Source organism: Parambassis ranga, chromosome 8, assembly GCF_900634625.1.
Source record: "Parambassis ranga chromosome 8, fParRan2.1, whole genome shotgun sequence".
Lineage (NCBI taxonomy): Eukaryota > Metazoa > Chordata > Actinopteri > Ambassidae > Parambassis > Parambassis ranga.
Genome location: NC_041029.1, coordinates 7,800,179 through 7,823,124, shown reverse-complemented (window position 1 = coordinate 7,823,124; position 22,946 = coordinate 7,800,179). Strand labels below are relative to the sequence as shown.

The following is a 22,946-nucleotide window of genomic DNA, read 5'->3' as shown; positions in this document are numbered from 1 at the left end:
GTTTTTTTTTTAACATTTTTCACTTTGCAACCAAAATCTAATCAGCTCTAAGCAGACTTGATCTGGCAAGCATGTAATAAATTTGGACTAGCAGTGAAGGAAGACACACAGAATTAGACAATTCCCCAGAGTTTTTCATTATTTAAATGGCAGATGCTTTATTCAAATTCATGCTTGACATTAATAAAAAAGAGTCTCATTCAGTTTCATCTCAAGCATGCATCACACTTACAGAGCTCCTGTTTTCATGCAGCACAAATACAGGGTTTTAAATTTGACAAAGCAGCAACAGTTTTTAACTATATTTAAAGCCAGAATAAAACAAATACTAAATTGTTTGTTATATTACAGCTTAGCAGACAACCCTTCGTTCAATTTGACAGCTCTCCTTTGCTTTGCAAAATCAATCAAAAACATTGATCAACATCACTACACCTACCTGCTTATTATGGTGTGTGCCTATTGTTCTGCAGCTCCTCTACTGCACAGCTTCCCGCTCGTCCCAACACAAGACAGTGACAAGAAGTGCCGAAAGGATCCAGTAAAACAGAGAGAAAAAAACTTCATACAAGCATGCATGCACATGCATATACAGACAAAACACTCGCACTCTCACTCTCACTCTCACTTGCACACACACACGCAGCATCTACCGGTTCCCCATCATTACAGACGCCCAGTGGTCAGCCCAGTGTGGTTTGGGTTTGAGGCAAAACTCCAGAACTCTGGTTGGCTTTATCTGTTCTAGCCACTGTGTGTGTGTGTGTGTGTGTGTGTGCGCGCGTGTGTGACCTTTGGATGAAATCCTGGATCCTTCAAATATGAGATCATTGATATTGATAGAGTTACCAGTCTGTGCTTGTGCTCTTCTGAAGAAAGAAAGAAAGAAAGAAAGAAAGAAAGAAAGAAAGAAAGAAAGAAAGAAAGAAAGAAAGAAAGAAAGGTGCATGAATGCGGACTGAATGAGGCCAGTGGGCAAGAATAGGGATAATGAAACAACCACAAAGAGTAAAGAGACATAATCAAACAAAAGTTTACCCAAATGCAAAAAATTTCAAACACTAAAAACAACAAGAATGATATAAAAATATGCTAAATTACCACAAACCGATTTAACTAAAAAAACAAATACAGACACGGATATACCAGACTCATATATTTTGTTATTTCCTGCTTCTACACCAGAAAGTAAGGTTTTAATATCACTGTATCGTTGTGAAGGTATACACTAAATAAATCAGATTTACTGTAAGTGATATACAGAAACATATCTGACAATGCAGCGTTTTGTCGCTGTCCGTCTGTTAAATAAAGGTTGAAGTAAAAACTGAATGGGTTGGGCCATTGTAGACTGTCCAGTTTCTGATTGGCTGCTACACACGTCTGTCAACTATCTTTCTTTCCGGTCTACTCTGTTGCTTAGTAACGGCTGCTATGCCTCCCATACGTATTTTAAATAGAAGTTAGCTAAATGCTACATATAAGAGTTTAGGAATACGGAAAAGCACAAGCAGTTTGTTGACACCGCCGGCTGGAAATCATGACAACTATAAAGGACGGAGAGTACACGGCTACAATCTACAAAATGGTGAGGATGTTGTTAGCTTACTGTTAAGCTAACAGCGATAAAGTCCGGACAGAACTCCATAAAAAATATTTCATTTCAGTAGATCTTGCTTATTAAAAACATCAGCAGCACATAGAAGCTTTGACAAAATCGGTCATTGTTAATTCTACTTGCACTACATGCAGTAAACACCAAGAAATTCAATAAAACGCGTGTGTGTGTAAGTGGTGAGTTCACTCGTTGAATCGCTTACTAATCTTTCGAGGTAATTTATATAACCTCGAAATGTGGTTATTAACACCAGATAGGAGTGTGACCGTTTTTAATAACGAAGTTGCTTTTCTTCTAGATTAAAGACGGTCAGTATCTAGAGACAATACACATCCTAAACGGTCTACTTCAAAAACACACGAAGGTAAGTATCTCTGTTCATATGATAAGCACCCAACTTTAAAAACATTCAAATGGCCTTTATTTTCTCTTTGATTAAAAATGATTACATGATCTATTGAGAGTATAAAGTACGATGCAGAGCACTGCAACTGCTCCTGATAACTGTGTCCTTGGGCAAGACACCAAACCCTAAGTTGCTTAAAGTGTTTTGAGGTAAAATAAAAAAAGTGTTCTATAAATGTACTGTGATACTATCTGTGATATCTGCAGGCATCCAATCCACCTTTAAGATTCAGACAAGATGTGTCCAGATGTAGCTCAGACCACCTTTGAATGTTGAGGGATCTGATTGTAATGTGTGCATGTATAAACAGGGCTTTAGATACTTGGGGTGGTGTAGGGCATGCCTTTTTCTAACAAACACCATGGTCATCAGTGTAACTAACTCTTACTTTAAACTGTGTCCCAGTCCAGGGCAGCGTTGTCTCTGCTGGGATTTTGCTACTATCACATCCAGGATTTCAGCAACGCTGCAGAATGCTACGAGCAGCTCACCCAGCTGCACCCGGAGGTGGAGGAGTACAAAGTGTACTATGCCCAGTCCCTGTACAAAGCAGGTGCTTACCCCGAGGCCACCAAGGCCTCATTTGCAATGGACAACCCCAGCAGTCATGTCAAGGTACAGTAAGATGTACTGTACACTGTACACACACAGTTCTTAATCTAAAATGCCAACTTTTCCCCTCCAGTTATGGCAACCGTAAAAGTGTCCATTTGTTCCATCACTGTTTCAAATTTGCAGAGCAGCTCTACCTTATTTACGCTGAAATTTTAACAATTCCTTTCCACCATCTGTTACATACTCTCCATCACTGGGAGCATTTACTCAGCACAAGTGTTTCAATAAGTGCAAATGAGCAATAAATGCACAACAAATAAAATAAGGCAAACAAAAAGTGTGAAGCTCAGCAACAAGGAACACAGAAAGTTACGGCCTTAAACTAAGTTCATTTATTCAATATGATAAAATCTAGTTTAGACATTTCTGCAGATGATTTTTAGTTAACTGAGCTCATAAACGATATTGTGTAGATCAGAGATTGCAGTTCAATTTGGTGCAGTCAAATTAGGACTTCATGTCGTGTCCCTGTTTTACCTTTGGTTTGTCCTCTCTCTGTCTGGCACAGATGGTCAAGCTGCAAGCCAGTATCAAATATTGTGAAGAAGATTACTCTGCTGCCAAGGTGACAAGCTCTTGTATATGATCTGTTAATGTATCTACTTTTTCTCTTCTAAATGGAAGCAGTGTAGAAATTATCTGCAGTCAAACATATGCATTTATTCACTTCCTGCCATTACTGATGGATGATCTGTTTGCATTTATTTATAGTCACTGCTGGAGCAGCTACCCCAGGAGGACCCTGACTACATCTACAATATGGGCTGTTTACTTTACCAGGATGGCAAGTATGAGGAGGCCTGCAAAAAATTCATGTCTGCCATGCAAGTGCTGGGATATGTGCCAGGTAATAATCAGTGATAGACATTTTAAATTGTCCTGTCATCACATGTTCAAGCTGAAATGTAGTTTACTGTAAATTTCCTTTGTTTCTTTCTGCTTTCTCAGCATTGTCCTACAATATCGCCCTCACTTACTACAGTGTGAAGAACTACCCTCAGGCCCTCAAATATATAGGAGAGATAATAGAACGAGGAATTAGGGAACATCCAGGTAAAAAATACATCTCAGTGTAACAGTCATATTCTACTGAGTCTTTCTTTGACACTGCCTTTGACAGGTTTTATTTTTCTGCATGGCAGAGCTGAGTGTTGGGATGACAACTGAAGGTATTGATGTCCACAGTGTGGGCAACACGCTGGTTCTGCATCAGACAGCCTTGATCGAAGCCTTCAACCTCAAAGCTGCCATCGAATACCAGCTGAAGAACTGTAAGAAACTCCCTCAGTGGCTGTATGGTTTCTGAAACACGACATGTAGTGAGGGTAGTTAGGGAGATGAAAGACACTTGACAGGTAGTCTAAAACTTGATTTATGCTTCTGGGCTAAAGGTCTTCACCATAGTTGATGTGTGTCTCCTCAGATGTAACTACCCATCTGTGATACACTAATGGGATGCCACAAGGGGAGCCCAAAAAGTGTTTTATTAGCTGGGTTGCCGCTTTTTACCAGTATCTTCCCAACCAAAAAAGCATTCTTCCCCAAGCATCAACCAGCATAAGAGATGTCTGACACTCACTGGAACAGGGGCTTTCATTATAAATAGATGGATTTTATGTTCAGTGAATCTGTGCACTGCGGCGCTGAGCAAAATTTGGATTTAATATAAATCCAGAAAATAAACCGTCTAACACATCGTCTTTTGGAGTGGAAGATATTTTAAACACATATATTTTCTATATTATATACACTCTTATGTCAGTCAACACTTTTAGTCAAATGTCCACCAGATATTTTTTACCACTGTAATAGCAAATACAGCTGGACAGGATAATTTCACATCATCACAGCAAAATTAGCATCATGTATTTTCTCCTGGACTTATTGTTACTCATGTATAGGTTGTATGGGTCAGTCCAAACTAGGTCACAGCTACAGAACTTTTCTCACTTGTAAATGTAGCTACAAAGACACCGATAGAAAGAGAAAGAAATGAAAATCACCCTGAAAAGAACTTGTAAGGTTTCCTTTTATCTTCAAAAGCATGGTTGTCCTCCCTCGTTTCTCAGCCCTCTGACACATTATCAAACCAAAGCTTTAAAGAATAGTGATCAGAGGACGACAAGCAGGAAGGAAGATATCTGAAGCCCACATCAAACAATCTGCTCCATCTAAAGGACAGGGAGCTGTATGTCCTCGCTGATGCAGACAGATGGATGAGGTGCTTGAGGCAACATCAGAACCCTGGCTGCAGGGATGAGCTTAACTATAGAGTTAAAAATAAGGTTTGGGGATATTCCTGGTAGCTTGGTGGACTTAATAATCTCAACTTCCCCTTTTAATGGTTCTTTCTCTTTGCATTTTCTCTCCAGGTGTACTGGATGGATTAAATGCATGTTACAATCCCAAGTAGTAGTAGTACAGTTACTATTTATAACGTAATATATCCCTGCATAGATGGCAACATTGGAAACATCTTTTTTTAAATTAGCTGTATTTGAAATCTAAAGCTTTTAATTGCACCTTACTGTTTTCTTTTTGGTTGTGGTTTCATGTGGATTCCTGCAGTGAAAGGAGCTCAGGAGGCCTTGACAGACATGCCCCCGAGAACAGAGGAGGTAACAATACTCTCACTCTCCTCTGTGTGTATGTGTATGCCTGTGTTACTGATGTTGTTGGGACATAAATCTAACTACACAATCTCAGTTACATAAATTATTCAGTTTTGTTGTGAAGTCTTGGTTTAAGGTCACGTCTCCAAGAAATGAATGTGAGTCAGTTTGGGTGTGTGTGTTGCTGAATTTTCTTCTTCTTTCAGCTGTATGTTTTTAGCGATGGCTGCTTGATCTTGGCCCATCAACAACCTGGAGATAATAGAGATTAACAGAATATTGAAGTGGTGACATAGGTGTGAACACTTACATAGACATAATGGTGATAGTTTTTACATTCATTAGTGTAAAATAATGAACAGATGGGATACTGTTCTTGGTCTGGCCTGTCACTGCAAATGAGTCATGACTGTTAAGAATATCTTGTGAGAAGTGCACACCTAGTGCCCCCTAGTGGAATTTAATACACAGTGCATTCTGCCTGTGTCGAGATAGAAATTACAATGTCAAAGGATGTTTTGTTTTCTGTATGAGATGTAAAATGCTACATACTACTACATAACAAAGCAGTAGGGGGCTGCAGTCTCATCAAAACTGTGTTGTTATTTGCTGTAAATAGAACAAGGTAGTTTATAGAAGCAGAAAAAAAGGATACTCATATCCTCATATACGGTACATAATATTTTTTATCTGTGTGTATTTTGGCAGGAGTTGGACCCAGTGACGCTTCACAACCAGGCACTTGTGAACATGGACACGAAGCCTTCAGAGGGTTTTGAGAAGCTGGCCTTCCTCCTGCAGCAGCCTTCCTTCCCTCCCGTCACCTTTGGAAACCTCCTGCTGCTTCACTGCAAACACGAGGTATATTTCCATATTTACTAAATATTATTTTCCATTACACTTATAAACAGCATATCTTCCTCACCCACACTTCATTATTATTACCAGAATGAATGGCACCTGAACATGAGGGACTGTGTCAGCATTTTCCACTATTAATTTACACCAGTAAGAGTACATGCAGGGAGATTTATACTCCTATTTAAAAGAGCCAATAACACACAGGGGAGTGTGGGTCTTTCATTAAATTTGCATTAATGTCTCTGTGTGATTTTTCGCAGTACTTTGACCTAGCAGCTGATGTCTTGGCTGAAAACGCCCATCTCACATACAAGTTCCTCTCCCCGGTGAGTTAGACTGTACACATTAGATGTTTTAATTATCTGAAAACATATCTGGTCCAGTGATGTCTACACAATTTAGGTTTTTACCTGTTTGATAATCACAGTGTTAAAGATGTGTTTTTTTTGTTTTTCCAGTACATGTATGAGTTTCTTGATGCTCTATTGACCTGTCAGACAGCACCGGAAGAGGTACAGTATGAATCACATTTAGAGTTGAGTTTTGGACTGTGTGGACTTTCCACCTTAGTTGGTTTTATGCGATCTACAGTAGAACAGAATAGGAATTCTGATACGCTAAAATTTTATGAACATACAGCAATTTTTCTTACATCATCATTTTTTAGCTTTAAGCAGCAGGTTAAGATTTGTATAACTTGTTTTATTTGTATTTTTTACAGGCTTTCAGGAAGTTTGATGAAATGAATGGCAAAATGATAGAGCAGCTACGCAAGCTGACGAAGCAGGTTGTTATTTACTCCTTCCCTACTCTTTCTCTGTTTGGAAGTGAATGTTTTCATAATGTATATATATTCTGTTGTTTCTTCTTCAAGGTGCAGGAAGCCCAACTGGCCAGAGATGAAGAAGCACAGAAAAAATCTCTGCAGGAATATGACTTAATGCAGGAAAAGTGAGGATGCACACACAGACACACAAACACTTACAGTGCTTCAATCTAGGGAAACATACTGTGCTACATTTTTAGCATCTCCTTAACTCTTAATCTTCGTCCTTCTAATTCTACAAATAACCTGTCATCTTTCCTTTTCTAATTATTTCTCCCATTGGCCGTGTTGCCTCCCAGGTACATCGTGGTGCTTATGGCCCAGGCCAAGATCTACTGGAACCGAGAGAATTTCCAGATGGTGGAGAAGATTTTCCGCAAGTCGGTGGAGGTCTGCAATGAAGACGACACCTGGAAGCTGAATGTGGCTCATGTGCTCTTCATGCAGAACAAATACAAGGAGGCCATCGGCTTCTACGAGCCCATCGTCAAGAAGCACTATGATAATGTAAGTGCCTGTGGAGGGCCTGTTGGCTACAAAACAGATAGGGGTGGAGCAAAACTTAAAATAGCGTTTAACTATCAGCAACCATGTCTGATGTCAGGACTTATTGTCGAAGTTTGCCCTTCTGTCCAGGTGGAGCAGTGTAACATACAGGAGTGTCCCTGCAAGTGCAAACCCTCGGTAAAGAGAGAGGCCAAACTGTTTTATGCTCTGCAGTGTCTTCACGTCAGTGCATGATGTTTGTTTCCGTACATATTTGCTGTTGATTTTATTCAGTTTTGTTTGCAGTGGTGTTTCTTACATATATGTCATCTGAGAACTTTGACTTTCTCAATTCCAAACACTTTGCTGATGTTGACCAAAGATCTCTTCCAACTAAACTTTAAGATCACATTAAGCTCAAACAGGCTGGGTTAACGTCCACAAATATTTACCAAGCTGCTGATGGGTAAATGTGTGCATTGCTTTGTAGATCCTGAATGTGAGCGCTGTGGTCCTGGCTAACCTGTGTGTGTCCTACATCATGACCAGCCAAAACGAAGAGGTAATGCACTACAAGATATACTGTGTATATACATAAGGAAGGAGGGATAATATTTCTAAGGTCTGTAGTGCATTTTAAAATGAGCCGTGTCTCCACTTTTTCCCTACACATCATCCTTGGTCAACAGGCTGAAGAGCTCATGAGAAAAATTGAGAAAGAGGAGGAGCAGATCTCCTATGACGACCCTGACAAAAAGGTCTTTCACCTCTGCATCGTTAACCTGGTCATTGGGTGAGTCCCGGTAGCTGCTACCATCACCTGCCTTGCAGGAAAAGATTCTGTCTGTTTCAGTCTTCAGGTGTTTTAACAGCAGGCTGGATGTAGATGCGCAATTGTAAAGTGTAGGTAGGTAAAGGGTTGTATGGAGGCACTAGGTGTTAACTGTTTATGAGTTAGTATTTTACTGTTTGTAGAGTTTCCAACGAACTAAACTTTGAATCTATTAATATTTCTACCAGGGTTGTGCTTTTCTTTCAGGACGCTGTACTGTGCCAAGGGAAACTACGACTTTGGCATCTCTCGCGTCATCAAAAGCCTGGAGCCTTACAATAAGAAGGTCTGCTATTATATTGCTGTCAGGTTTTACTACAAAGTTTGTCGCTGTCTTATACATCAGGTCACCTTCAACAATCATCCATGCTAACCAGTGCCAAAGTTATATTTTTTAACTTGAGATTCTGTTGTTTGTTAGAATTTTAACTTGATTGTGAATAATGAGGTAATTCCACTTCCAATATGTTTTTTATCAGTTAGACTGTTTGGCTTTTACATTTAACACATACAACACCAGTTATTTTCAGCCAACAGTGTCTGACTGAGCTGCTCTTTTGGAGACCTTTTGATCTCTCTCTCAGTCACAACAGCAGTCTCCAGCTGCAGCTGAGTCCACTAAGCTCCAGCTGAGAACACAAGCCGTCATCCTGAGTGTCTCCCCTCTCATACTCACAACAATCCCCATCACAGAGTCACATTCACAGTGAAAGCAGAGAGGAGTTGAGGAATGTGAAGCCTGGCGAGATGCACGCCATTCACGCCAACTTCTCACAACCTGACCATCATCTCTGCTTCAAATTGTTTAACACAACATGTCAATGCCGTGAATCAGAGTAGCTAAACTATAACACTAAAGATAAGGTCTAGAAAACAAAACTGCTGTCAGAATAAACCAATGTGTTATATTGGAATTATGACAAATAATTGTGCTTAATGAGTATATTTGTGTGTATGTGTGTAGCTGGGAACAGACCCGTGGTTCTACGCCAAGCGTTGCTTCCTCTCCCTGCTGGAGGCAATGTCCAAACACATGGTCGTGCTGAGAGACACTGTGGTACAGGAGTGTATTCAATTCCTGGAGCACTGTGAGGGTGAGTAACAGTCACAAACACCTGCAGCAATAATGATGCTGAACAACAGTACCAACATTTTAGTTCAGGGTGACAACAGTAAACAGGCACCATATCTATTTTCAAATTGCTTTTGATCCTGGAGGGTAAACAAAAGACAATAAAAAGGTGCACATATTGTTGGCTTATTACACAACAGATAAAGTCCAGCGAGAGTTTCATTTATTACATAATGTTTTGAGGCTGGTGGGTTCTTACACTTCAATGGAAAAACAGTTTGTCCGGGTTGACCAGGGGGCCTTATCTGTAAACATCCACGCCTCCTTGTGACAGCCAATTTAGCAGACTGATTTACTGGTTTTTTCTGGAAAGGCACCTTTGATTCTTCTCTGATTGTCATCTTTCTCCTTGCAGTGTACGGGAAAGAGGTGCCTGCCATCATTGAGCAGCCACTGGAGGAGATGCCAATGCACATCGGCAAGAACACAGTCACCTACGAGGCTCGACTCCTCAAGGCCCTGTTCTACGAGGTCATTGGCTGGAATACGTGAATCTCAACTCAATTCAGACTTGAGAGAGCGTGAGGGAGTGTATGGCTGAAGCAGGTCGGACAGATACTGTGGGGCGAGGCCATTTAGACATTTAAAAACAAATAAAAGATCCTAAAATAAATAGATAAAATCAATCCTAAAATGCACTGGGAATCCTACCACAGGTGTCTGTGGAGTGCTTGTCATAAAAATGACAGCTGTCCAGTTCTTGACTATATTTAGTGTTACTGGAGCTGTTTTGCATCACTTATTGCTACTGCACATGTATAAAAAGGTTGTAAAAATGAAGTAGGATTAGGTTTGGCTGATGTGTTTATTCTAATATCATAAATTTACATAACAGCTGGAAAGTAGTTACATACATTCATGTTTCATGCAGATCCTTTTTGTTCAGTGCTGGACTGCTGCCTTAATATACCATCTGCTTTTTGTGTCTTTGTAAGTCAGCTGTTTAAATCAAAAGCAAAAACATAATTTATACAAAATAAATTCAGTTATTTTTCAAGACAATTCTATATTAGCTAATATGTGTTTCTTATCAAGGAGAATCAGTTTGTAGCATCACAGACTGGATATCGCCGGCTACTTGCACAGGATAAAAACACCTGTCTTTGGGGACAACAGCGCCATCTGGAGTCCATGTGAAGATGAACAGGACGATCAGATTTATCTATTTTTCAGTCAAAAGTTAATTGTGAGTATCTAACTGCTTCCCCCTACAACTGGAGCATCACTACTTAATCGTGCTAAAATATTTATACTGTTAGAAGCTATACTCACTCAAAAGTTAAAAATGCAGGTAAAAAAAAAACAGCAACTGCTGGCATTTTATTAAGAATATTCATCTTCTTATTGGTGTGTTCTTAAAGCAACTTCTTGCATAAGGAGTCCATCATTGAGGAACATCTCTTCCAGATGGTCTACAGTGTTTTGCTCTGGTAATGCCACCCGGGGGGGGGGGGGGGGGGGGGTGAGAAGTGTGGGTGGTTCAGGAGAGAGGCCTCTTTGTTATGTCCTGCTCTGCCAGGTAGTAGTTCAGGTATCCTCCCAGGGCGCCGACAGCCACTGCTGTCATGTGACTGGAACAGCCATCTGTCAGGCAAGAAATGGCACAAGGGGGGTTCCAGTAAAAAACAAAAAAATGATGTTACACAACAACAATCATACAGATTAGTCAAAATGGAAAAGAGCCTCTCCAGATCATTCGCAGGGGGAAGAGTTTAAAATTAAATGATTAAATACTTGTTTCATTTAAGACTGTTTGATTAAAGACAACAGAAGCTTTGAAAATCCTGGATCTTACAGAGGATCTGCTGATGCTCTTACATAATGAGAGAAAGTCCAAACTGACCTGGAAGTATCTTCTCCCTCCTCTTCACTCTCCTGTGAGGCTGCAGCTGTTCCAGCAGCTCATCTCCAATAATCTGGGAAATTATGCTCTCTAAGGCAACACACAAGAGAGAAAATATTCATCCAAAATTCACAAAACATACTGAATATATCACAATCACATATATTATAGTAAGCTTTTATATTACTGTTTTATTGTAGAGGTCAGTTCATATAGGTGTTCCCTTCCAGAGGGCTGCCTCTTAACTAAAGGAGGTCTTTTTTTTTGCAGTCTTCACAGATTCTGCAGAACGTCATTGTTTTTAAATCGTATCATACTCACTGTCTCTGCCAAAGCAGCCCACCTCCTCATCCTGCAGCCTGAGGATGTGCTGCAGCCAGTCAGCTTTGTGGAAGTCAGAGAAACCAGCCAATCCGCATATCAGGACTGTTAAGAGAGAAGTCAGAAATACATTATTAAACAGAGACACAGGTTGAAATCAGTGACATACTTTGAAGCAGTGAAAGGATTGTTGCAGCTTTAAATTAAAATCGTGTATGAAAGCACACACTGTTTTCAATGAAGATGTCCACTGTCTGCTCAGTTAAACCGTCTTTTATGATGTCCTGGTTGGTTTTCATCATGTTGGAGCAGAAGATCTTCTGGTAGTTTTGCTCGGTCATGTTTGCTCTGGACGCTCGCATGTCCCCTTTCAACAGATTGGTGCAACCACTCTGGGACAGAAATACAAACCATTCAGCATCTGATCAGGATCCATTTTTAACTAAATTACTAAATTAGTTGTAAAGTGTCAACTATGACATAATTTCTCACGTCTGCGATAGATGTTTTGTCTTTGTTTCGATGTGCATCTCACCATTTTTCCGATCATGAAGTAGAGCAGCTGGTGGGACAGGGAGTAGTGTGGACAGCCGAAACGAGTCATGGTGTCCAGACAGGGCTTGGTTACAATGCAGGGCGTCCCATTCATCTTCCTGTCAGAACAGACACACATGACTTAGACAGGTGAGCGTCCTCACACTGTAACTAAAAGCAGTAGATGATTAGGTTATATAGATGTGTGTGTCTTCAAGATGCAGGTAAGCACTTCTGTTTGTCAAACTATTAGGACTGCATGTAGGCTCCAACAGTCTGAAAGTAAAACCTGCTCTGTGCTTTAATCTTCTGTTGTTGGTGTGGGGTCATACCAGGTTCCGAGCAGCAGGGTCATACATTTGTCACTGAGCTGCTCGTCATAGCACTCAGTGGTCATAGTGGAGGGATAGACCAAGCTTGGATCTGTGGCACACCAGTCCTGAGGAATCAGCCAAAAGCCCCAGGACAGCAGGGGCTCAAACTCTAGAATGGACATGCAGTCAGAGAAGAGTCAGAATGAACTGAGATATTACTTACTTATTACTAAACTTCTGTAGGGAAAACTTTTTTCCTGTAAGCACACACGTCAGCACATGGTCATGTAGTCTGAAGGCTATTGTAAAATGTGTTAACCAAAATCCAACCCAACAAAAATCACCAGCACAAACCTGGTAAATTTATGGTGTTTTCACACCTGGGCCCTTTTAAAAGAACCAAACTCAGTCCTCTTTAAGTGGACCAACAGAAAAAGGTCTCAGTTCTTTTTGTGTTCACACTGTAAGTGTATGACCTCCCGAGGTGGTCTCAGTACCTTTTTTTAGGGGTCTGGGTACAGTTAGAGTGTTCACATATGTGCAAAACATGCCGAGTCATTGATCTAAGTTTGTTTAGAGGGCTGAAAGTGTGACCAAGTGTAAAAACACCATAAAATTTCTCTCATCATACTACATTTCTGGATAATGAAGTCCTAAAGTCTCACCGCTGTAGTATTTGGGGTCGTTCTCCTTCAGGGCGGTGACGGCCTTGTCGAGGCTTTGATCCAGGCGTTTCACCAGAGCGACAGCTGTGGTTCTCTGAGCCCAGCTGACTGGGTCAGTATGAGGCCATGTCCGAACCGCCTCCTTCAATTCAGCTGAGCCCCAAAACAAAGGGCACAGAGAAGACAGTTAGATAATCAGCTTGTTAATTAACTATATGTACCTGGGTGGAATGCTGAGAATTTCTCAATTAATAAAGAACCTTAATAAACCAAACAATCTACTGATTATAAACCCTTTTATTTTTGCAGCTTTGTATCTGTTCTCTCCCTGCATGCCTCCTATTTTGCAGATAAAACCCTCCTAAGTAGGTCTAATAGTATAGATTACAACAAGTGTAGTGTAAAGCAGAGGTTTAGGATCAACAAACCAATTTCTCAAAAGTAATCCCACCTTGTTCATGTTTGTGAACTCTACTTACTACTCTCTACTTACTATGTTTTGTAGTAGTAAGTAACCCAAACTCGTAAATTTTACCTCAAAGTTTTCCCCTGTAGAAGTCGTCTAATCTAACCTACTTAATTAAATTCTGCACGTTAACATAATGCAGTGTTTCCTCTCAGTAAAACATGCAACCTTTCTCTTAGATTTTGGAGATATGATCATGTGTTACCCTGCTTTGCATCACTAAAGTCAAAAACAGCTTCGCCGAAAACAAACTGCAGATGTTTTCCAGATGTTTTACTGCAGCTGAGAGGAGTTTCAGAGAGGAACTGTTGACCTACCCTGCAGCATGACGAACCCGACCACCCCGTCCAGGTTGATGTGCTCATGCTGCCGCTCCAGGAAGGACACTCCGCGGGAGAGGCTGCTCAGAAGGTCATCGATTACCTCCGCCTGCGACCCGCATACTGCGGCAAACAGAGCCAGCACCACGGCCAGCTGGAGCCTCACCGCCCGCATCTTCTTTCACTCGGATTATCCCAGTCTGGAGGCTCCAGGACAGTTTACTCCGCCAGACATCAGAGAAACAGTGAGACAGAGGACAGACTGTCTCTCCTCTTACAAGGGGGAGGACAGGGGAGGAAACAACCGTGACGTCGGAATATCTTACGAAATGTGTACACAACTACATCCCCCAAAAACTTCCTACATTAATGCCTCATTATGAAGCCTATTTTCATTCTGTGTTATAAACAATAAATAAATACGTGGAAGACTAAAAATGCAAATAAACTGGTTTAGTAAATGTGTTTAAGTATTTTTAGCTTCATAAAGATTATCCTATACACAATGATCTATGGTCACACTTTATCATATTGTATTTTTTCTAGAATTAATACCAAAGAATTAAATCTTATTTTGTTGATTGATCAGGTGTCTGTCTGCGGTCTCTTTAAATCTGAAGCCCCGCCCCCTTGTCTAAGCCGCGTCATCACAAATCTCAAACAAACATGGCGGCACCCTGCACCTACACAACTCTTCTAACCGTTTCACTAATATTTGTGGCTGTTTTAATGTGTTACATGACCGACGCAGATGTAACGTGGACGGCTGTGACCCTGAGTGTTGTTACCGTGCTGCTGTCGCTGTGTTGGCGGAGTTTGCGGAAGCGGGAACGCGCAACTGACCTGCGGATTTGTGTGCTGGTGCTGGGGGACATCGGACGCAGTCCGCGGATGCAGTATCACGCCTTGTCCCTCAGCAAACATGGATATCATGTTACTTTTGTCGGGTTCTTGGGTAAGACCATCACGCAGTCAAACATTGTTTCATACTGTCATTTATTTAACCCTCATGCATTGTTCGCAAACACTACCCTAATGTGTTGTTCGGGGACAAAAACGTCCCCTAACTTTAACGGTTTTAAAAATATATTAGATAAATATTTTTTTGAAATTTTTTTGCATAGACCTTTTAATTAACTTCAGTTCTAATCAACAGTAGTGAAAAAATCATTTTCCCCCAGGATTTTAACCCTTTAATCACCAATTTTATGAGGGGTGGTGCTGAAAATTGAAAAAAAAAAACACAAAATGGCTCATTTTTAATAGAAAAGGTGAATGTGGACTGGATTCTTTTGAACCTTTATTACAGTCTTGGTCATGTCAAACATCAGTAAAAAAATTGACTTGATTGCATTATTAGTTTTTGCACAGCACTGGATTTTCTTTTTTTCTCCCTAATGTGTTGTTCGGGGACAAAAACGTCCCCTAACTTTAACGGTTTAAAAAATATATTAGATAAATATATTTTTGAATTTTTTTTGCATAGACCTTTTCATTAACTTCAGTTCTAATCAACAGTAGTGAAAAAATCATTTTCCCCCAGGATTTTAACCCTTTAATCACCAATTTTATAAGGGGTGGTGCTGAAAATTGAAAAAAAAACACACAAAATGGCTCATTTTTAATAGAAAAGGTGAATGTGGACTGGATTCTTTTGAACCTTTATTACAGTCTTGGTCATGTCAAACATCAGTAAAAAAATTGACTTTATTGCATTATTAGTTTTTGCACAGCACTGGATTTTCTTTTTTTCTCCCTAATGTGTTGTTCAGGGACAAAAACGTCCCCCAACTTTAACGGTTTTAAAAATATATTAGATAAATATATTTTTGAATTTTTTTTGCATAGACCTTTTCATTAACTTCAGTTCTAATCAACAGTAGTGAAAAAATCATTTTCCCCCAGGATTTTAACCCTTTAATCACCAATTTTATAAGGGGTGGTGCTGAAAATTGAAAAAAAAAACACACAAAATGGCTCATTTTTAATAGAAAAGGTGAATGTGGACTGGATTCTTTTGAACCTTTATTACAGTCTTGGTCATGTCAAACATCAGTAAAAAAATTGACTTTATTGCATTATTAGTTTTTGCACAGCACTGGATTTTCTTTTTTTCTCCCATTTTGTCCCATAGACTTACATTATAAACACACTTTTTTTGACTGCACAGCCATGGCACTAAATAATCATGCATTCTTGATTGTTGGTGGTTTACCCTGTTGGTAGGAGGTAACATTTGTGATTTTTACAGTTAACAACTTAATTACCATATTAACCCTTTACCTGCAGGCCTGTGCTCATGTAGTGTAGTTTCTGGCTTGTATTTGGAGTTATAGGGAGTATTTTAGCACATAATTGTGTGTCTACACACTGTGTGTGTATGTTAGAGAGGAAGAGAGCCATTTGCACACTGATCTTGTTGTCTGTGAGTACACACAACCACAGAGTCTTCATAGTAAACAAAAACAAAGAAAGTGTTGCTATGCACGTGTGGCCCTTTGATGTCTACAGGTGCAGACTAAACAAAACAAAAAGGCAAGTGGTCTTACATGTGACCTTGTGGTCATTTGATGGTGAGAAGAGCAGAAAGCAACATGAAGAGAGGATTCACTTGTGCACAATCTCTGGAAATGATTGTGCAGCCTGGCTCTATGAAGGGCCAGGCTGTGAAGCTGTGAAGGCTGCACAAGTAGATCCGTCACTTGTTCACAAGCGAATCCTTCATTCGTTCACAAGTGAATCCTTCACTCATGCACAGGTGAATCCTCTCTTCATGCTGCTTGCTGCTCTTGTCACCATTAAATGACCAGGAGGATGCATGCAAGTCCACTAGTGTTTTTGTTTTGTTTAGTCTGAACCTCTCAGCATCAAAGGGCCCGGCACTTACTTTTAGGGCTGCAACAAATTTACTTTACTTTACTTTACTAAACTACTTTTAATACTAATTTTAGTAGGGGACTAAACTGTAGATTAGATTTGGTTAGTCAATGATTATTTATTATGTTATCAAGTTATCTATCTATGGTGTCTATTTAGTAACATGCACATGTACGTATGGTCGTGTGGAGCGCAACACACCATGGAAAAGGGGCACTTAGACCTCACTTAGACTAATTCAGTGATCTCAACTGAGACACTAACCTAAAAGTAAAGTCACTCTACTGGAGGACGTGTTTTCCGAAAGCTAAAAAAAAAAAAAAAAACAGCTATTTTACCCATCCACAACTTCAGACGCCAGAACTCCTGGATGTTTTCATTTTACATGCTTATGCATTGCCGTTGTACGTCTGAATTAGGTACACTTCACTTACTTAGTAACTTTATTTTCCTGACTTTCCTTCCCTGACAGTGTGCAAATGGCTCTCTTCCTCTCTAACATACACACACAGTGTGTAGACACACAATTATGTGCTAAAATACTCCCTATAACTCCATATACTTAAGCCAGAAACTACAGTACATGAGCACAGGCCTGCAGGTAAAGGGTTAATATGGTAATTAAGTTGTTAACTGTAAAAATCACAAATGTTACCTCCTACCAACAGGGTAAACCACCAACAATCAAGAATGCATGATTATTTAGTGCCATGGCTGTGCAGTCAAAAAAAGTGTGTTTATAATGTAAGTCTATGGGACAAAATGGGAGAAAAAAAGAAAATCCAGTGCTGTGCAAAAACTAATAATGCAATAAAGTCAATTTTTTTACTGATGTTTGACATGACCAAGACTATAATAAAGGTTAAAAAGAATCCAGTCCACATTCACCTTTTCTATTAAAAATGAGCCATTTTGTGTGTTTTTTTTTCAATTTTCAGCACCACCCCTTATAAAATTGGTGATTAAAGGGTTAAAATCCTGGGGGAAAATGATTTTTTCACTACTGTTGATTAGAACTGAAGTTAATTAAAAGGTCTATGCAAAAAAATTTCAAAAAAATATTTATCTAATATATTTTTAAAACCGTTAAAGTTAGGGGACGTTTTTGTCCCCGAACAACACATTAGGGGGTAAAATTTGCCCACAGTGTACCGTTGACCTATGAAAAATTTTAAAATCATATTAACAAAATTTATGTAAAATTAAGCTTATTGAGGAAAAATGATTCAATTTGTCCACATATTGACAAAGTTATGGCCAAAATAAACAGAAAAATTTCTCTCAGAGGACAAAAATGTCCCGAACAACGCATGAGGGTTAAATGTCTGTACTATGGGCTGCAGCTCTCCCTCGTGTGAAATAAAGTAAATGTGCTTTATCTTTGCTCTGACATTTAAGATTGCAAACCTCATCAGGATGTACTGAACGAGCAGAAAATTAAGATTGTTCCCATTACTGAAGTAAGAGGTGTTCAAGGTAACTAGAACTCTGATTCTGACTTTTAAGAAAAATCAGAAAAAGACAACCTAGTTCACACAAAGCGTTTTGTTGCTTTTTCCAGCTGGACCAAAAGCCCTCACATATGTAACGAAGGTGATTCTTCAGTCTCTGCAGCTCATTCGTGTGCTCCTGATGATGGAGCTTCAGTCTCACATACTCATGCAGGTTTGTTCCATGGTGATCCTTTAAGGCAGCCTAAAGGTCTTCACACATTGACTGAGGTATCTGGATGTGCCCAACTTACTGAGCTTCTCACAGACACCACCCTGTCAATGATTGTTGTATTCTAGAATCCACCTGGCCTGCCCAGTATTGCAGTGTCCTGGCTTGTATGTGTCCTCCGGGGCAGCAGATTTATCATCGACTGGCACAACTATGGCTACACCATCATGGCTTTGAGCCATGGCCCATCACATCCTGTGGTCCGTCTGGCAAAGTGGTCCGTATTAGTCCAGTTTTAACTGAAATTAAACTTTCCTGCATTTATGATGATATTTTTTTTTACTCTTCTTGTCTTCCAGGTATGAACACTTCTTCGGGCCCCTGGCCACCCACCATCTGTGCGTGACCAATGCAATGAAAGATGATTTGCAGAAAAACTGGGGCATTAAGTATGATTCTATTTCTGCACATGTAATTTGACTGAAGACAGAGTGATGCAAAACTGATGAAGTCAGAATAATAGTTGATGGTCTGACATTTGCAGGGCGACGACTCTGTATGACCGACCAGCTTCCATCTTTCAAGAAACTCCTCTGGAGAGGCAGCATGAGCTCTTTATGAGGCTGGCTGACACTTATCCTCAGTTTCAGTCCACAGGGTGAGTAATGAGACAAGATGGTTGACCGAAAAACATTTTCTATCTGTGAAAGGTGTGAGTGGATGGTTTTAAAGCCAAGCCAGACACCAGAGTACTTGTGGTTGTTCAACCTGTTATATGTTTTCAGGGCAGAGACGACCATCTTCTCAGTTCGTGACCCCACTGATGGCACTGTGACACTAAGAAGGGACCGACCAGCACTTCTGATCAGCAGCACCAGCTGGACAGGTCAGATACAGAGACTGTCCTTTCTCAGATTACACAGACAGTGTCACGATTTATTTAAGGAGATGTTTGTTGATGTTTAAAGTCAAATGACAACTCATTTAAACTTAGACCCATCACTGTCTGTGCCTGTTTTCAATCCAACACTTTAATTTTCTTCCACAGAGGATGAAGATTTCTCCATCCTGCTCAAGGCTCTTGAAGGTACAAAATATCTCTCACTAAAACTGAAGAAAAGAAAAAAATACTGGTATGTGTTGAGTTCTTTCCTCACATAAGTTTATTTTTAACAGAGTATGAAGGTTTCATTAGAGGAGGAGGCAAATTACCATCTTTAATCTGTGCCATTACAGGTAAGCATCCTCTGCTGTTCTGTCAGTCTTTAGAATTTATTTTTTTTCTGTAATTCTAATTTCTGTAATCTGTGTGACTGTGCAGGCAAAGGTCCTCAGAAGGAACACTACAGGAAGCTCATAGATTCTCTACATTTGGAGCATGTGAAGATTTGTACTCCCTGGCTGGAGGCAGAGGACTATCCTATTTTATTAGGTATATTTTTATTTAATTAGTTAGCAGGTAAATCTCATTGAAGATTGATTCACAAAGACGCACATTATATCTCCCTCAGCATGAAAAGACATTTCTTCTGAACCTCAGACTTTATTGTTTCCATCTAGGCTCGGCAGATTTGGGTGTTTGTCTGCACAAGTCATCCAGTGGTCTGGATCTGCCAATGAAGGTGGTGGACATGTTTGGGTGCTGTCTGCCCGTCTGTGCTATTCACTTCAACTGGTGAGAACACAACACAATGACTAACCTTACATATAAGATAACAGGAAACACTTCAGATGAACACTCTATAAATCTACACTGCTATTACAGTTGAAATAATTGCCTACATAGGAGTAAGTTTCTTTGAGCACTTCAAGGATATATTCACTGAATCTATGTGAAATCGTGCACACTGTGGTCTATTTTCCTCAGTTTACATGAGCTGGTGAAGCATGGAGAAAACGGGTTGATCTTCAAGGACTCTCCAGAACTTGCTGAGCAGCTCAAGGTGAGAGGAACACCTGCACATGTTTCTGTAACTCATGTACAGATTTATTTATAGACGCATCAGAAACCTCTCCAGCCTTCTCTCTTCTCTTTTGAGAGACTGTTGCTGACGTCATGTGTCTTTCCAGTCTCTCCTGTCAGAGTTTCCCAGCACAGATGGCAGGCTGGATGTGTTCAGGAGGAACCTCAATATGAGCAGAGGGCAGCGTTGGGATGACAACTGGGATCACAATGTCTTGCCTCTAATTAATGCAGCAAGATAAACCATGGATATGTTACCAGATCTAGATACAGTGCTGTCAGTCAGTGTGCTGCTGTATCCCAGTGGTGCATTTGTGCATTGTAATGAGAAATCCTTGAAAAAAACATTCCTAGAAACGCACTGTGTAGTGGACTACACATCTTGGAAGCAAATCTGAAAGGCTAAATTACACTAACTTTGAGTCCAGTATCCAGTTCTATCCAACAGCGTGGTTAATTTAGGTAATTCTTTTTTGCACTTTACAACTATGCAATTTCCCAATTGTGGGACTAATAAAGGTTTCTTAATCTAATCTTAATCTTTACCTAAATGTATAAAGGACATTTTGATACAAATGTACAGTTGTAAATAAAAGTTTTATTGTGCTACTGTTGTGTCACCTGTGCAGTTTAATCAGTTCTATAGCAGAGTCTCTGTTGTAGGTAAACACATGACTGACAGGTCCGCTGATCACCTGATGGCTGATTCCTGCATTTTCTGACAAAAAAAAGGCAAAAGGTCAGACCATTAAACAGCATCCTGAAATGTCCTGCTGCAGATTAAGTCTTAAACCAGCGTGCAGTCAAACCTAGGTATTACCTCCCTAGTGGTGTCTCACCTAGCTGCTGCTTGAAGCCTCTGTATGTCTCTGGGTTTCTTATAGTGGAGCAGATGAACACTTCAGCATATGAACACCTCAGGATCTTAGAGAGTAACTCCACCAGACTTACTGCAACATCAGGGTCATACACCACATCTGCACCACAGAGAAGAAACATTTGTGCAATCAAATTAAGATCAATTTTACTGGCAGCTTTATTACACTCTCTTCCAGACACAAACCACTCTGACCTGCAGCAATGACCGTATCGGCACCAATCTCTTTAAGTTTCTCCTCTGTCGCATCCGTCCAGTCCAGCTCCTCCACTCTGACTGCAGGACATGTGTGCTTGCTTAAACCGTTGAGTTGTACATTCTCTCTAAGTTTATCTAACACTCTGGAGTGACAGTCAGTGAAGATAAACCTGTTGGGGCTACAGGAGCGACAGATGGTGATGCCAGTCAACCCGACACCGCTGCCAAGCTCTAGAACCGTCCTGGAGAAAAAACATCACAAGTGCACAGAGAAAGTTAGCATATTGGTATGAAAGTTAGAAAGTAGCATAATGTGACCCTTTATGTGCTTTATGTGCAGCTATACCTGCCATTGAAAATCTGGTGATGATCCAGAGCCCACTCTGCCAGGTACAGAGCAGCTTCCCAAGTCACCAGTCCAGTAGTTCCATCTGAGATCAGAGCGATGTTTTCCAGCAGGCTCACAGCATCACCACTGGGCTGCAGGAAACACAAAGAATTACAAAACAGCAGATGTTTATTCAACTCAAAATCTATTTTAGGCACTTTAACTAGATAACTAGATGTTAAGGGCCTAATTTTACATGTGTGTCATGGAGTACCAGTAAATAACTCTTGTAGCACTCAGTCGTCTCCTCAGTACCAACCACCTCAGCTAGAGCATCGTACAGCTCGTCCAGAGGATCACAGCCTGCAGCTTCTTGCTGTGGAGAGAACAGACCATAAAAACAACACAAGAAGGCTTTACATCTGTGGCCCATCACAGCTTCTCGGTGTGGCCTAAATGTTGTTGAAAAACAGACCACTGACCCGTCTGATGAGCTCAGAGAGAAAGAGCCTCCTGTATCTGATTGATGGTGGAAACTTGCGGCACAGAGGATGAAGACAGGTCTGCAAATTGTTAAATATACATTCAGAGATTATTGACAGCTTTTATTTTAAATCACACCGGTTGACTGTGGGCCAGCTTACCTGTTTAAGCACCTCTGAGATGAACTCTGTTGAACGGGTATTTTGAATTTCATTTTCGACAAACTGTAAACAAAGAAATAACACAGTAGTTCTGCTTTTGTCATTGACTATGCTGCTGGTGAGCGTAAAATCACAAAGCACGCACAATGAACGAAGCGACTGTCTTTCGGTGTTAGTGACTCATACTTACAGTCCAGGGAAATGAAGCCAAGCGACCCATAGCGAAAAACGACACCTGAAAATCTCTTAAAATAACCACATTTTTCTCTTCAGGGTGCTCTAAACGCGCCATGGTCTTCACGTGTGTTTGTTTACTTCCTGCTTTCCCATACTCCATCGCGACAGTCGCTCGCTAAAGCTTCTGGGTTGTGTAGTTTATAAAAAGTATAATAAAAGTTATTAAATTAAAAGTATAATAAAGTATAAATAAATCTAATTTATAGCTGTGAACCACTTTTTTTACGTTAAATAGTTTGTCTACATTCATAGCAAAACATTAAAACACACGTGACATTTTATTATTGAATGGCTTGATGCTGATGTTAT

General features: G+C 40.2%; 4 protein-coding genes across 5 annotated transcripts; 2 read left to right on the top strand and 2 right to left on the bottom strand.

Annotated features, from left to right (window-relative positions):
- The first annotated feature begins 1,417 nt into the window (after positions 1 to 1,417).
- ift70 (intraflagellar transport 70) lies at positions 1,418 to 10,395 on the top strand. 2 transcript variants are annotated; one of them, XM_028412961.1, is made up of 20 exons: positions 1,418 to 1,588; positions 1,917 to 1,982; positions 2,430 to 2,639; positions 3,148 to 3,204; positions 3,351 to 3,486; positions 3,588 to 3,692; positions 3,782 to 3,910; positions 5,208 to 5,257; positions 5,960 to 6,112; positions 6,373 to 6,438; positions 6,571 to 6,624; positions 6,834 to 6,899; positions 6,987 to 7,063; positions 7,238 to 7,445; positions 7,575 to 7,622; positions 7,915 to 7,986; positions 8,114 to 8,217; positions 8,464 to 8,542; positions 9,221 to 9,350; positions 9,744 to 10,395. In XM_028412961.1, the coding sequence occupies exons 1-20, from the start codon at positions 1,541 to 1,543 to the stop codon at positions 9,878 to 9,880; spliced, it is 1,995 nt and encodes a 664-aa protein (XP_028268762.1). In that variant the 5' UTR covers positions 1,418 to 1,540; the 3' UTR covers positions 9,881 to 10,395. The 2 variants fall into 2 exon arrangements, with proteins under 2 accessions (XP_028268762.1, XP_028268763.1); XM_028412962.1 differs by lacking the exon at positions 7,575 to 7,622.
- c8h16orf89 (chromosome 8 C16orf89 homolog) lies at positions 10,396 to 14,120 on the bottom strand. The gene is made up of 8 exons (XM_028412963.1): positions 13,849 to 14,120; positions 13,066 to 13,218; positions 12,419 to 12,569; positions 12,088 to 12,205; positions 11,782 to 11,944; positions 11,553 to 11,657; positions 11,232 to 11,321; positions 10,396 to 10,972 (listed from the first exon to the last, which is right to left on the bottom strand). Exons 1-8 carry the CDS (start codon positions 14,024 to 14,026, stop codon positions 10,869 to 10,871), a joined length of 1,062 nt encoding a protein of 353 aa, XP_028268764.1. The 5' UTR covers positions 14,027 to 14,120; the 3' UTR covers positions 10,396 to 10,868.
- A 382-nt stretch (positions 14,121 to 14,502) lies between these two features.
- alg1 (ALG1 chitobiosyldiphosphodolichol beta-mannosyltransferase) lies at positions 14,503 to 20,963 on the top strand. The gene is made up of 13 exons (XM_028411776.1): positions 14,503 to 14,806; positions 18,127 to 18,204; positions 18,290 to 18,393; positions 18,519 to 18,667; positions 18,750 to 18,839; positions 18,935 to 19,048; positions 19,176 to 19,276; positions 19,439 to 19,477; positions 19,567 to 19,626; positions 19,712 to 19,822; positions 19,951 to 20,065; positions 20,258 to 20,333; positions 20,461 to 20,963. Exons 1-13 carry the CDS (start codon positions 14,518 to 14,520, stop codon positions 20,593 to 20,595), a joined length of 1,461 nt encoding a protein of 486 aa, XP_028267577.1. The 5' UTR covers positions 14,503 to 14,517; the 3' UTR covers positions 20,596 to 20,963.
- On the bottom strand, positions 20,899 to 22,707 carry eef2kmt (eukaryotic elongation factor 2 lysine methyltransferase). Its single transcript, XM_028411777.1, has 8 exons — positions 22,591 to 22,707; positions 22,401 to 22,463; positions 22,239 to 22,319; positions 22,031 to 22,132; positions 21,775 to 21,908; positions 21,426 to 21,670; positions 21,193 to 21,330; positions 20,899 to 21,071 (listed from the first exon to the last, which is right to left on the bottom strand). The coding sequence occupies exons 1-8, from the start codon at positions 22,690 to 22,692 to the stop codon at positions 20,971 to 20,973; spliced, it is 966 nt and encodes a 321-aa protein (XP_028267578.1). The 5' UTR covers positions 22,693 to 22,707; the 3' UTR covers positions 20,899 to 20,970.
- Between the last annotated feature and the right edge of the window lie 239 nt (positions 22,708 to 22,946).